General features: G+C 46.0%; 1 protein-coding gene across 1 annotated transcript in view; it reads left to right on the forward strand.

The window, feature by feature from the left end:
* Nucleotides 1-14,108, forward strand: part of HERC1 (HECT and RLD domain containing E3 ubiquitin protein ligase family member 1) — a 172,943-nt gene that overhangs the window by 135,006 nt on the left and 23,829 nt on the right. The window contains 4 exon segments of the mRNA XM_032765456.1: nucleotides 6,305-6,504; nucleotides 7,454-7,568; nucleotides 8,711-8,857; nucleotides 9,700-9,801. Of these exon segments, the coding sequence (XP_032621347.1) occupies nucleotides 6,305-6,504; nucleotides 7,454-7,568; nucleotides 8,711-8,857; nucleotides 9,700-9,801 (564 nt within the window).

The raw sequence follows: 14,108 nt of genomic DNA on the forward strand, positions 1-14,108 counted from the left end.
TCCCCGGGCTTCACGACTTGCCAGGACTGCATGAAGTGCATGCCCAAAAGTGACCCCCCACATACACTTCCTCTTTACGGTGGCTGGGTGAGGATCACCAAAAAGACCGCTGCAAAATCTGTCAGGAATTCTGACTGAGAACTCTTAAAGAGAGGGAGTGATGGCTTAAAGTCCTCCTCCCAGTGCGTCGTCTTCGGCACAGAGCGCTCCAGTGCCGTTTTCAGTCAAATAGAGACACCACCAAGGAGGCTCAGCATCGTCATGGAGCCTCTTGGGAGCACTCCAGCCTTCGGCACTGGTCCCAATCACCAGCGCAGAAGAAGAAGATGGAAAGAGGCCAATCCCCCTCGGCAAAATCCAGGGACCAGCCATCAGCGGCACTGTGGTTGGGCCACGGCTCCGAGGCTCAGAGTGGAGCTACGTTGATTCCTGCCCAAGTGAGGCAGTTGAGTCCAGGCCTGCAGCGCTCGCCAAATCCTTTGGAGCATTTGCCACTCCCGTCCACCCCAGAGGCTTTTGAGGCAGCACAGGACCTGCTGAGAGTATGTCTACACTACCCACTGAATCGGCGGGCAGCGATCGATCCAGCGAGGGTCAATTTATCATGTCTAGTCTAAACACGATAAATCAACCCCCGAGCACTCTCCCATTGACTACTGTACTCCGCCGCCGCGAGAGGCACAGGCGGAGTCAACGGGGGAGCTGCAGCAGTTGACTCACCGCAGTGAAGACACCGCTGTAAGTCTATCTAATTACGTCAGCTTCAGCTACGTTATTCACATAGTTGAAGTTGCATAACTTAGATCGATTTCTTCCCCTCCCCTGCCACCCTCCCTCAGTGTAGACCAGGCCTGAGACTCACGGCGCCGTTCTTGTCCCCAAGGCAGGAAAATGCACCAGCATTGCAGGCTCCATCCTGGCACCTCGTTCAGTCAAAGGGAAAGCTGGCGATGGTGTCATGCCAATCCCTGTCACCTTGGCACCCTCCCCCCCCCCCCGAAGCCAACGCCTCCATCCAGGGAGTGCAGTCAGTCCCTAGGCTCCCAACGCTCTGTCAAGAGGTGCAGCACTACCCTGGTCGTCCTATTCTGAAACATCAGAGTCACACTTCAACTCGTACCGCTCTGACTATAGCAGGAGCAGAAGGTCCAGGTCAAGATGCCGTAGAGGGTCCCACCCAATGCAGTGGCCCTCACAATGGCAGAACCCAGCTCAGTGGCCCTTTTGGACTCTGTGGGCTTTCCATCAAGCCCAGAGTTGGAGCCAAGGATCCCACTCTAGAGCTGCATCAGTGGCGTCCACGACATTTGTTCCGCCCATGACCAGCGACTGAGCCATTACCTCCGGAGTCAACGCCGGTGGTCATGGCACCATCACAGCATCAGCACCAACCGTGGCGCCGCCCCCGACAACACCTTCGGCACTGGAGGCATCAGTGGCTCAGATTGCTGCTATGGTGCCAGCTGCACCTTCGGCACCGACGATGGCACTGGCACCGACATCGTCATTAACACCAGCTATGACTGCGTCCATGAAGACTCTGATGCAGATGCTACACTAGATGTCTATACCAGCACTGGCATGGGACCCAATGTCAGCACCAATACCCATGCCCTTCGCGGGACTGGGCCAACCGACCACAGTCTCTCCCAGGGTTATAAGATCCCTCAGGTGGGGAGGGTAGAGGGTGGCCTCCTCCTCCTCCTTCACCAGATGAGGCACAAGTGAGCACTTCCATAGCCCCAGCTCTGGAAGACTCCAGGGTGTTGCAGCAGTTGCTGCATTGGTTTGCCCAGTTTCTGGGCATTAAGGCAGAGGAAGTGGTAGATGATGCAGGCCCTATGGCTTACATCCTGGCTCCCTCGCACCCTTCCTGTATTGCCTTACCATTTATAAAGACAATTATGGACATGACTAAGACCCTGTGGCAGACCCTGGCCTTGCTGCCACCCACTGTCAAGTGTAACAAAGTCTGGTACTTTGTGCCCTCCAGGGGTTTTGAACATCTATATACCCACCCCCAGACTGACTCTTTGGTGGTGGACGCTGCTAATCAGTGGGAGAGGCAAGGCTTTGAGGGCCCTTCTGCCAGGAATAGGTATGCTAAAAAATTAGACTTATTCGGGGGAAAGGTGTACTCAACGGGGGGGACTACAACTCCGAATATCTAACTGGCAGGCCATCGTCAGCAGGTACTCCTACAATGCCTGCTTGGCGATGGCTAAATTCATGGAGTTCGTCCCCTCGGATTCCCCTGCCAAATTTTCAGCTTTGGTTGAGGATGGAAGACTGATCTCCAGGGCGTCCCTGCAGGCGGCACTTGACGCGGTGTGCTGCCACCAGGGTTATGGCCATAGGAGTAGCCATGAGAAGGGGCTCATGGCTCCAGGTTTCTGGTCTCCCATATAAGATCCAGCAAATCATACAAGACCCGCCTTTTGAAGGTCAGACTCCTTTTTTTCAGAGAAAATGGACAAGAGGCTAAACAGCCTAAAGGACTCCAGAACCACTCTTGGGTCCCTCAGCCTCTATACACTGTCAGTGCAGCAGAGACACTTCCATCCACAGCCTTCTCAGCGGTTCTGTCACCAGAACCACCAGGATGGGTCCTGAAGGAGAAACAGGACCGGCAGGAGAAGGTCATGTCAACCCTCTGGCTGGGCTCAGGACAACCCAAGCGGCCTTCAGGGCCCAAAATGGTCTTTTGAAGGCATGGCTGAGAACTGTGTACTACACCAAAGACTGGATCTACCCCGCCTTACCTTCTCATCCCGACTATCCCCTTTCTACTGTGCATAGTCTCATATCAGCTTGGACCACTAAGTGCTCCTCACGGTAGAGAGGGGCTACTCCATCTAATTTTGTGCCCTCCTGCCCTTCCACTCCCCTTCCCCATCTCTCTTCAGGGACCCTTCTCAGGAGCAACTCTTTATCCAGGAATTCCAGTTGCTTCTATCGTTAGGGGCAGTGGAGGAGATTCCTCAGGAGCATAGGGGCGAGGGCTTTTATTCCCGGTATTTCCTAATACCAAAAGGCAAAGGCGGCCTCAGGCCCATCCTGAACATGCGAGAACTCAACAAGTTTGTAAAGAAACTCAGGTTCCGTATGGCCTCATTGCCTCCGTCATCCCCTCACTGGATCCAGCAGACTGGTATGCCACCCTCGACCTTGAAGTATGCTTACATTAATATTCCAGTCACTCAGCCCCACAGGAAGTACCTCAGGTTTGTGGTGAACAGTGCCCACTATCAATTTACAATTCTTTCATTCAGCTTGTCAGCAGCATCTTGAGTCTTCACCAGGTGCATGGCAGTCATCGCTGTGCTCCTGCGCAGTCACCAGGTATCGGTGTTTCCATACCTCAGTGACTGGCTGATCAAGAGTTGCTTCAGGACCCATGTGGAAGCTCAAGTCATATTCCTCAGGGCCACCTTTGACAACCTGGGTCTCCTTCTAAACGAAGCAAAATCAACTTTCTGCCCTGTTCAGAGGATAGTGTATAGGGGCAGTACTGGACTCGTCCCAAGCCAGGGCATACCTGCCAGAAGCGAGGTTCCAGGCCCTGGCTGGTATCATTCGAGGTCTCAGACAATTTCCCACCACCACTGCAAAAAACTGCCTGAAGCTTCTGGGACACATGGCTGCCTGTACCTACGTGGTGCAGCATGCCAGACTCAGGCTTTGACTGCTCCAGTCATGATTAGCATCGACTACCCCAAGACAGCTTGGACAGGATCGTGACCCTGCCTCGCCCGGTCTTTGACTCCCTCCTTTGGTGGCTCAGCCCTCAGGAGGTGTGCTCAGAGGTCCCCTTCGCCAGTCCACAGCCATCTCTTTCACTAGTGGCGGACACATCAGACTTGGGCTGAGGCGCACATCTAGGAGACCGCAGGACTCAGGGTCTCTGGTCTCAGGCAGATCTGGCTCTCCACCTCAATGTCAGAGAGATGAGAGCATGTGTCTGGTGTGCCAGACCTTCCAGGCGTACTTAATGGGACAATGTGTATCAGTTATGACAGACAACACCACAGCAATGTTCTATATCAACAAACAAGGAGGTGCACACTCTCTTCTCCCTCTGTGCCAGGAAGCCCTCATGCTGTGGAACTTTTGTGTTGAACATTCAGTGCACCTACAAGCATTGTGCCTCCCTTGGGTACAGAGCGAGTTGGCAAACCACCTCAACAGGTCCTTTCAGGGCCACGAGTGGTCCCTTCCTCTGGATCTCACAAATTCAGTCTTCCAGAGGTGGAGATTTCCCCAGATAGACCTATTTGCCACACGACGCAACAGGAAGTGCCAGCAGTTCTGCTCCTTCAAAAATCTCAGCCTGGCTGTGGGTGGGCTCCAGCGTGGATGCCTTCCTCCTCCCATGGGGAGGTTGTCTCCTATATGCCTTGCTGCCCATACTGCTCGTTCACAAGGTACTCCTCAAGATCCAGAGGGAACGAGCTCAGGTCATATTGATAGCTCCAGCCTGGCCCCGCCTGGTACACATCTCTCCTAGACGTGTCCGTGGAAGCTCAGGTCACCCTGCCACTCTTCCCGGACCTTCTGACACAAGGTCATGGTCGTCTCCAACATCCGAACCTCGAGTCGCTGCACCTTGTGGCATGGAAGCTCTGTGGTTGAACCCTGTGGAGCTTTCCTGTTCTGACCAAGTTGGACAAGTCCTCTTTGGCAGCAGGAAACCTTCTCTGAGTGCTACCTACCTTGCCAAGTGGAAGAGATTTTCAGTTTAGTCGGCACAGTGCCATTTGTTTCCAATGCTAGCCTCAGTGCTGTTTATTCTGGACTACCTCCTCCATTTGAAGCAGCAGGGGCTTTCAGTGTTGTCAATAAGGGTTCACTTGGCCACCGTCTCAGCCTTTCACCCAGGTGCGGAGGGCCGCTCTGTCTTTGCTAACCTGATAGTCAGCTGGTCTCTAAAAGGTCTCAACAGGCTATACCCTCACGTCTGGCAGCCTGTCCTGACTTGGGACCTCAGCCTCGTCCTTCCTAGACTCGTGGGACCGCCCTTTGAACCTGTCGTACTCCCTGCTCTAGCTCTCTTACAAGGTTGCGTTCCTGGTGGCAATAACCTTGGCCAGGAGGGTGTCTGAACATAAAGCCCTAACATCAGAGCACCCTTACACCGTGTTCTATAAGGACAAGGTTTAGCTCAGACCTCATCCTGCTTTCCTACCGAAGATTGTATCGCAGTTTCACATTAACCACGACATCTTCCTCCCGATATTCTACCCTAAGCCGCATTCCAGCAGCAGGGAAAAGAGACTTCACTCACTGGATGTCCGTAGGGCGCTAGCCTTCTGTGTCGAGAGAACGAAGCCATTCAGAAAGTCGGTCCAGTTATTCAAGGCAGTGGCGGACAGAATGAAAGGTCTGCCTGTGTCGTCACAATACATTTCGTCATGGATCATGTCCTGCATTCATGAGTGCCACAACCTGGTGGGGGTTCCTGCACCTCCAATCACTGCGCACTCCACCAGGGTGCAAGCTTCATCAACAGCGTTCCTGGCTCAGGTTCCCACTCAGGAAATCGGCAGAGCGGCTATGTGGTCGTGGTCCTCCATTCATACATTCATGATGCACTATGCAATTACCCAGCAGGCCAGAGATGATGTGGCCTTCGGACAAGCAGTACTCCAGTTAGTGGACAACTCTGACCCCACCTCCTGAACTTGGGCATGTCAGTCACCTGATTGGAATTGACATGAACATGAACATTGGAATTGACATGATGTCGAAGAAGAAGTAAAAACAGTTACTCGCCTGCTTGCAACTGTTGTTCTTCCAGATGTGGTGTTCATGTCCATTCCAATACCCACCTTCCTATCCCTCTGTTGCAGTAGTCGGCAAGAAGGAACAGGGGGTAGCAGGTTGGCAAAGCCCTTTATTGGGCCCCATGAAGGTGCAACTAGAGGGGACACCACAGATGGTGCTATGGGGGAAAATCTTCCGGCTACTGCGGATGTGCACTTGCACACCTGATTGGAATGGACATGAATAACGCTTCTCAAAGAACAACAGTTACAAGAAGATGAGTAACCATTCTTTTTCTCGCACTCGTAGAACTGTGATAACCACCAGATCTGACTTCATTCGTGTTATAAATTGCTGCATCAAATCATCAACATAGTTCTTTTTTTTTGTGGTTTATATGACGATGTACATGAAGTTCAAGTGCTTAATACTTTTGTGCTGGAAGGAAGTTTAGTTTTATTTGTGTGATGTTCATATTCGTAAGTCACATTATGAAGACACTGAATGTTGTAATCTTTGTTTGTTTGTTTGAATTCTTTAGGACACCATCGTTAGTGTGAAGTGGGATCCAACTGGTAAGATTCTCATGACATGTGCCAAAGAGGAAACGGTGAAACTCTGGAGATATGTGGGGGGATGCTGGAGACGTTTGCATTCACTCTCCCATCCAACTATTGTGAATAGCATTACCTGGTGCAGCCTTCCAGGGAAAGGACCCAAGCTGCAGCTGTTACTGGCTACGTATGTTAACATTTTTGCTTTAATACTTCCTGTGTAGTCTTTGTACTGGTTATTGATACTTATAATAACTTATATGTATCATCTTTCATTCTAAACAAAAAACAAACACACAAAATTCAACACGCTGTTCATTGTGGACATTGTAGAACACTGGTTCAGCACCAACTTAAATACAAAAAGTGCCCATTACTGAATCACCAACAGCTTTTCCCCTCCACCTAGGCTTTTCTCTGGAGGGTTCTATGCCAAGTACTGAACAGGGCTGACCTTAGTTAATTAACTTGAATTAGTCACAGTGAAAAAGTAATATGGTATATTTGCATGTTGTTGGAAATATCAGCTAATCATTGTGAAATGTGCCCATTATGTCCATAGTTGCAAATACTTCCTGTGCTGATAAATATATCTGGGACCTATACATTATGATGGCACAATGATTGCAAGGGGTTATTAGGTTAAATATGAAAATATTTAATGTGAAAAATAGAGTGAAAACCTATGGAGAATATTCCTGAATATTTTGAGTAGGAATAGAAAAAATCACTGTCACATGCATATTTTATTTAATAATAAGTGAATTAAAGAATATAATAAAATTTCAAACAGTACAATGAAAAATAAGTTTTTCCTTTTTCCAGTCTGCCTCAGCTTTCCTTTTATATTGGAGATACTACTTCACTAACTTACTTTTAAATGTAGTGGTGCTGACAAAATAGTTTTGGCAAAATTTAATATTAAGAAAGAGTTAAAGAAAAAATGCATTTTTTAAGTGAGTATTACTCCTAAATCTGTATACAACTTTTAAAAAATTATCTGCTGCCCTTGGACTTTGTTTTTAAGCAGATTATCTTTCTTAATCACCTTTCTCTAAATGTATATCATAACAGGCTGACATACTTTTAGAACATTTGTTGATTGGTGCTGTATGTTAATAACTTACTTTCTTCAGAGGATGCCAGAATGGCTTAGTGTGTGTTTGGAGTGTTCCCCAGGATATGCTGATCATGTTGCAGTCCAGCTCAAGTAGTTCAGAAGGATGGTGGGAACAGGAAACAAGTGGCAAGGTAAAGACAGTTGAGCAAATGTTAGGAAATCTTAACCCGATTGTATCCATGGCTTTTTCTACGATTATAGGAAAGGATGGGAGCAAAATATTTCAGTATCTACATGGGTAGAGATGGAGAAGAGGGAAATATTTGAAAACCATTTAGTTCTAAAAAGTTACATTTATTTTAATTTGTCTGTGCTTACACAAATGCAGGTGTTTCCAAGGCAGGAAATGGTTCTTGCTCACATGCTCAGGAATTTTCCCCCAGGTTCATTGGCAGTGGCCTGGGATGGGTTCGCCCTCTTCTGTAGCATTAGTGTACAGGTCACTTGCCAGGATTATCTGAGTATACTTCCCTTAATCAATTCCTTGCCATTGCAGGTACTTCAGGCATTGTTGCACCTCGGTCTCTCCTATTCTCTGCCTAATAGTATTATTTCCTGTGGGTTGTAATTCTTGGCCTAATTTTGGATGTTGAATTTAGTGTGTGGGTGCTGGGTGCTGTCAGTGGCCTGTTGTTACATACAGGAAGTCACACTAGATGGTCTGGTGGTCCATTATGGTCTTAAGGTCTATGATTCTAAATGGGAGGACAAGGTTTCAAAACAACTTATTTGCAAGAGCTATTGATCTTGGCTAAAACTTGGTAATGCTATCTAGTTCTTTTAAAATTATGCAGTTATTTCCAAAAGAGAAAACTAAAATAATATTGGAAATTTCTTAGCATACAAATTTTCCTTGACTTAATTTTAGCTAAAATGTTCTTTACAAAGGTAAGATCCAGCTGTAATGTGGTCTTGAATGCGTATGGTATTTTGAAGAGGAAAATATAGATGGTAGTAAATTAACGGCATCCTTATAAAACATGACTAAAATAATTACAAATAAAACTAAGTCTGTTAAGTAAATATGCATTTAGATATATTCACTTAGAGAGCATCGTCACTGTAGGTGCTTATAGTCTGTATCAGCTTGAATGCTTCCATAAGGCCTTTTTTTTATGGTGCCTTATTCATCTTTCCTTGATGAAATAAAAGTAGTTGTACCCAGAAAATCTATACACTGGTTGCAAAGAAGTCTAAATCTGAAACACTTTTCTGTTCACAATTTTCTATGTATGTAGTCCAGGGTATGTCATAATGATGAAATAATTTGCAGGATGGATACAGAAAAGCAGTAGATGCCAAGTGCATTTATCAGCTGAGAGGACATATTACTCCTGTTCGGACTGTGGCCTTCAGCTCTGATGGACTGGTATTAGTGTCTGGTGGGCTCGGTGGGCTCATGAACATTTGGTCTTTACGGGTAAGGTTCTCTTTGAGTTATATTAAAGATTACCCAAAGATTGTGTCATGGATGTCACAGAATTCGTGGATTCTAGAGTGGCAGTGGCAACTGGAGATCCCCACCGCCACAGGCGGCAGGGACATCCAGAACAGTTAGCCTTTGCAGCTTGGGCTCTCCTCTCCCACACTTGGTCTTCAGTCATCCCCCCATCAGCTCTTCCCCCACATTATTTTTAGTAAAAGTCATGGATGGTCAAGGGCTTCTGTGAATTTTTTTTTATTACCTGTCCGTGACTTTTTCTACAAATAACCGTGATAAAATCTTAGTTATATTTCTTAGTTTGTTAAAACGGGTACATTTAAGATCAAAAGCTAAAGGATAATTTTATGTCTTCATAGTTTTCTTTGATAAATATTTTATAAAAATTAAAGGAAGTGTAGTCGAGAATAATGAATACAAGATTTGGGAAAAAAATACCTGAATTCTAATCCTGGCTCTGCAGCTGATTAATTATGTGCCTGGTTAAGTCATTTATGGCCTCAGGTCCTTAGCCAGGGTATGCTTTTGTTTTTCCCCTCTGAAAAAAGGGAGTAATACTTGCCTTCTTCACAGGCCATTGAGACTGTGTAAAACACTTTGAAGATGTTATATCAATGCTAATTTTAACTTTTAATAATATCTTTTGGAAAATGCATATCCCTTTCTGACTATTGTGTAGAAATTTTAGTTCAAGGGGTTTAAAATACTTTAAACAATCATTAATTGAAATGTTTGGGGGGTGTTTACAGTACTACAGGATGATAAATTCACATGTTTAAATAACTAAATATGTGTATTGATTAAAAGATTTCTGATTTTAGGATGGCTCTGTATTACAAAGTGTTGTGATCGGTTCTGGAGCTATTCAGACTGCAGTATGGATCCCTGATGTTGGAGTAGCTGCTTGCTCGAATAGATCAAAGGTATTATTGTATATTAAAGTGCTGTTCTCTTGAGTTAAATTTGTGAGTAGTAAGGGAAGGTTCTTATTACAAAAAGAAGCCCATTTACCCAAACCTTTCTTTCTAACAAACTGCTAGCATATTTCTCTCGCTGTTCTGCTTAGTCCATGTTATCCACACACATTTATTGTCAATTAAAGGAGCTTGAGTAATTAAAATTCTGCTGTACATAATTTGTCTATTTACATGCAGAATACACTGTTTTGACTCTGAGCTGCCATCTTATCTTTAAAAAAGAGTTCAAAAACTTAGTTTAGTTTTCAGACTTTGTGTATGAGAGAGAGAAATGGGGAATTCATTTAAAAAATATGTACCCAAGTGACTGCTTTCCTTTGTCATTTTGAAATTTATTGTGTGTGAGAAATGTCACCTCTCTTTATGGGAGAGATGTGAAATGTGTCTGTCTTAGAAGAAATATCTGCTTCAGAAGGTTAAAATAGTCTCTGTGTTTAGATTGAAAATGTAGAAGTTAACATTGTACAGTACCTTTCTTCACTGTCCTATTGCAAATAGAACTGGGTGATTTTTTTTTCTTTTTGGCCTCTCATGAAATTTGAAAAATGTATTTTTCAGTTAGCCAAAACTATTTGTGAATTTGACGTGAATTTGCCAAATAGTTCTTATCAAAAAGGCACCAGTCACAAAATGAGGAGGTAGTGGTTCCTCCCTTTTGATCTTTAGCCCAGTGGTTAGAACACTCACCTGGGATGTGGGAGACCTGAAGTAAATTCCCCCCTCTGGCTAATGTGGATTTGAACTAGGGTCTTCCACACTGCAGGAGAGTGCCCTACCCACTGGACTATGAGATGATATTGTGGGGGGGCTGTCTCTCTTGTTGAAGTTGTTCCACTATGTATAAATAATTAAATAGTAATTGTAACAGGAAGATGAACTTGAGTCTTGCACTTCCCAAGTGAGTCCTCTAATCACCAGTCTATAGAGTCATTCTTTCTTGCTCTCTCTGGCCTAATGACTAATTACTTATGCAAAATAGAATAGCTTCAAAGGAGAGACTGAGAAAGATCCACCCCAGAATATTTTAGAGACCAGGGCTTAACTCTAGTGAACATCTATCCATCAGTCAAAGATACACCTTCATCATGGGACCTTTACCTAGTCCTTACTCAGTTTATGAAGATTTCCTTTGAGCATCTGAATAAATGTTCATGGTTTTACCTATTAATCTAAACGACATTTGTTATAGCCATAACATCTGCCAGAAGAGTGAGTAAACAAACTTCAGGCCATGATGGCTGATCCCACTTCTCATTATTTTCTACAAGGACAAAGTGACTTTTCCACCCTTACCTGTAATTCTTATTCTAGGTAGTAACCGATTTCCATCTCATCCAATCAGTTAATCTGCCAGTATTCTTTCCTAGATCCTATGCTCATTGAGGCAAAGCAAAGATTCACGCATTAGATGCTAAAAGGGCTTTAGCTTTCTATCTAAATATAACTAAAGAGTTTAGAAAGTTACCAGATCTTTTTTCTTATGCACAAAATAGTAAAGGACAGGCATTTACTTCACAAAGACTATCTAAGTGGCTTAGACAATGCATTGAAGAGAGCTGCAAATTAGTCTCTGTCTTTGTCCCAGTAGGGATTAGATCCCATTCTACAAGGGCAAAGGCGGCTTTAGGCATGTTCCCATTGCAGAAATTTGCAGAGCTGCTACATGGAGCTTTGTTCTTACATTAACAAAACATTGTGTATCTTGGTCAGATGCTCAGTTTGGTACAATGGTACTTCAGTCACTGTTTAATTAGAAAACCACATCCCACCTTCCTTGGAAGACAGTTCTGTTTATCAAATTATCGAACATGCTGAGGTGATTTGAAGAAGAAATGAAGGTTACTCACCTTTAAGTGGTTCTGCTGAGTAACCTTCATTTTTCATTGGCTTATCATTTTACTAAATTTTAACCATTTGGGCTGAAATTTTATATGCTGGGTGTTTTTATATACTACTAGATACACCCTCTCAGTCTGACAGTGAACTGTTGAAACTACTTTCAGTATAGTATTTCATCCAGTTGTGCACCCGCTTCATACTAATTTCACCTAGACCACATTTCCCTAGTTTGCATATGAAAATGTCATGTGAGACAGAGTCAAAAACCTTACTAAGGCCTTGTCTACACTTACAGTTTTGCAGCGCTGGCCGTTACAGCTGTGGTCGTACAGCTGTGTACGGCCAGCGCTGCAGTGTGTCCACACTGACAGCGACCAGCGCTGCAGTGTGTCCACACTTGCACCAGTTGCAGCGCTGTTGTGAGTGGTGCATTGTGGGCAGCTATCCCACAGAGCAGCACCTCGTCCCAATTGCTGCTGGGGTGTGTGGGAGGGACGGAAGGGTGCGGGTCATTCCGCTTCCTGTTCCAACGACCCGTGGTGCATCGGCTTCCCTTTTCAGCCGTTTGGTGCCATTGTGATTCTGCTGCGTGTGATTTCAGGAGAATGGAGCCCGAGCTGCTTAGGATGTTGCTGATGAATGTTGCCAGCACATCCCGATCTGCAGTTGATCTATTCCTTATGCTCCAAAGTGACAGTGAGAGCTCAGATGATGAAATAAGATGCTGCTGACACTCGCTTGCAACTAAATTGCTGTGGCAGTAACGGACGTGCTCTGCAGCGTGGAACGCCGCCTTTGGGCTCGGGAACAAGTACTGAGTGGTGGATCACATGTCTGCAAGTCTGGGATGAGAGCACTGCAGAACTTTAGGATGCGAAAAGCCACTTTCCTGGGACTGTGTGCTGAGCTCGCCCCAACCCTGCGGCGCACGGACAGGAGACTGAGAGCTGCCCTGTCAGTGGAGAAGGGTGGCTATTGCAGTCTGGAAGCTGGCAACTCCAGACAGCTACCGATCGTTCGCAAACCAGTTTGGAGTGGGAAAGTCGACCGTTGGAATAGTGGTGATGCAAGTATTGCAGGGCCATTAATCGCATCCTGTTTCAGACGAACCGTGACTTCTGGGAATGTGCAGGACATTGTGGATGGCTTTGCCAACAATGGGTTCCCTAACTGTGGGGGCAATAGATGGACGCATATTCCTATCCTGCACCACCCCACACGCTGGCATCCGAGTACATAATCAGAAGGGTATTTCTCAATGGTTCTCCAGGCGCTTGTGGATCACCGTGGGCGTTTCATGACATTTACACAGGATGGCCTGGAAAGGTGCATGATGCACGATCTTCGGAACAGTGGCTGTTCAGGAAGCTGCAGGCAGGGACTTTTTTCCCAGACCGTAAGATCACAGTTGGGACGTCGAAATGCCATCTGTGATCCTTGGGAGACCCCGCTTATCGTTAATGCCTTGGCTCATGAAACCATATACAGGGAAGCTTGACAGGAGCAAGGACCGGTTAAACTACAGGCTTGAGCCGGTGCAGAATGACTGTGGAGTGTGCTTTTGGCCGTTTAAGGGGAGAGGAAAGTCTCTACGGGAAGCTACACGTGTTGGAAAGCAGCATCCCAGCGTTATAACCGCGTGCTGTATCCTCCATAATATTTGTGAAGGGAAGGGTGAACCCTTCAGTGACGAATGGGCCTCCGAGGTCAACGCCTGGAGGCTGAATTTGCCCAGCCAGAGAGCAGGCTAATAGAGAGCCCAGCACAGTGCTTCAAGGATAAGGATGCCTTAAAGGAGCACTTTGAGGCTGAAAGCCAACAGTAATGTTGGGTGCCTTCCACTGCAGTTAAGAGCATTGCTCACAGTAGTTACTTGCAGTGGTTTCATTGATTTGCCAGTTCCTATTTTTTACTTGTAGTAGATGTTACAGTTTCTGTATAATAAACAGTGAATAAAAAGACAAGAAATCCTTATTTAAAAATACAATACATAAAACAGGAAGGGGGGTACGGTGATTAGCATTACACTCTCAGGTTTGAATATGTTCTTCCTTGAGGGCTCTGCACTGCCTGCTGCTGCACTTGGGGCACTGCCTGCTCTGCACTTGGGCACTGCCTGCTGCTGCACTTGGGATAAAATGCTGCATGGTGATGGGTGTTGAGTGCATTGGGTAACGGTCGTAGTTATCAGGGCTGTGAGGTGAACGTACTGGTGTTGGGGGCAGTTGGTGGTGGTAAGCACCCAGGATGCTGGAGAAGGGTGTTTTGAGGAAACATTGGGGCACAATGTGCTGAGTTTTGGATGGACTGAGCGATCCACGGTGTGGTCTGCCTGCATGTCTACCATTGTCTGAACACATCTTGAACACGGGGCTCGTGGGGGGGGCTCAGGCTGGGTCCCTGTCTGGCTTTTT

Source organism: Chelonoidis abingdonii, chromosome 9 (genome assembly GCF_003597395.2).
Source record: "Chelonoidis abingdonii isolate Lonesome George chromosome 9, CheloAbing_2.0, whole genome shotgun sequence".
Lineage (NCBI taxonomy): Eukaryota > Metazoa > Chordata > Testudines > Testudinidae > Chelonoidis > Chelonoidis abingdonii.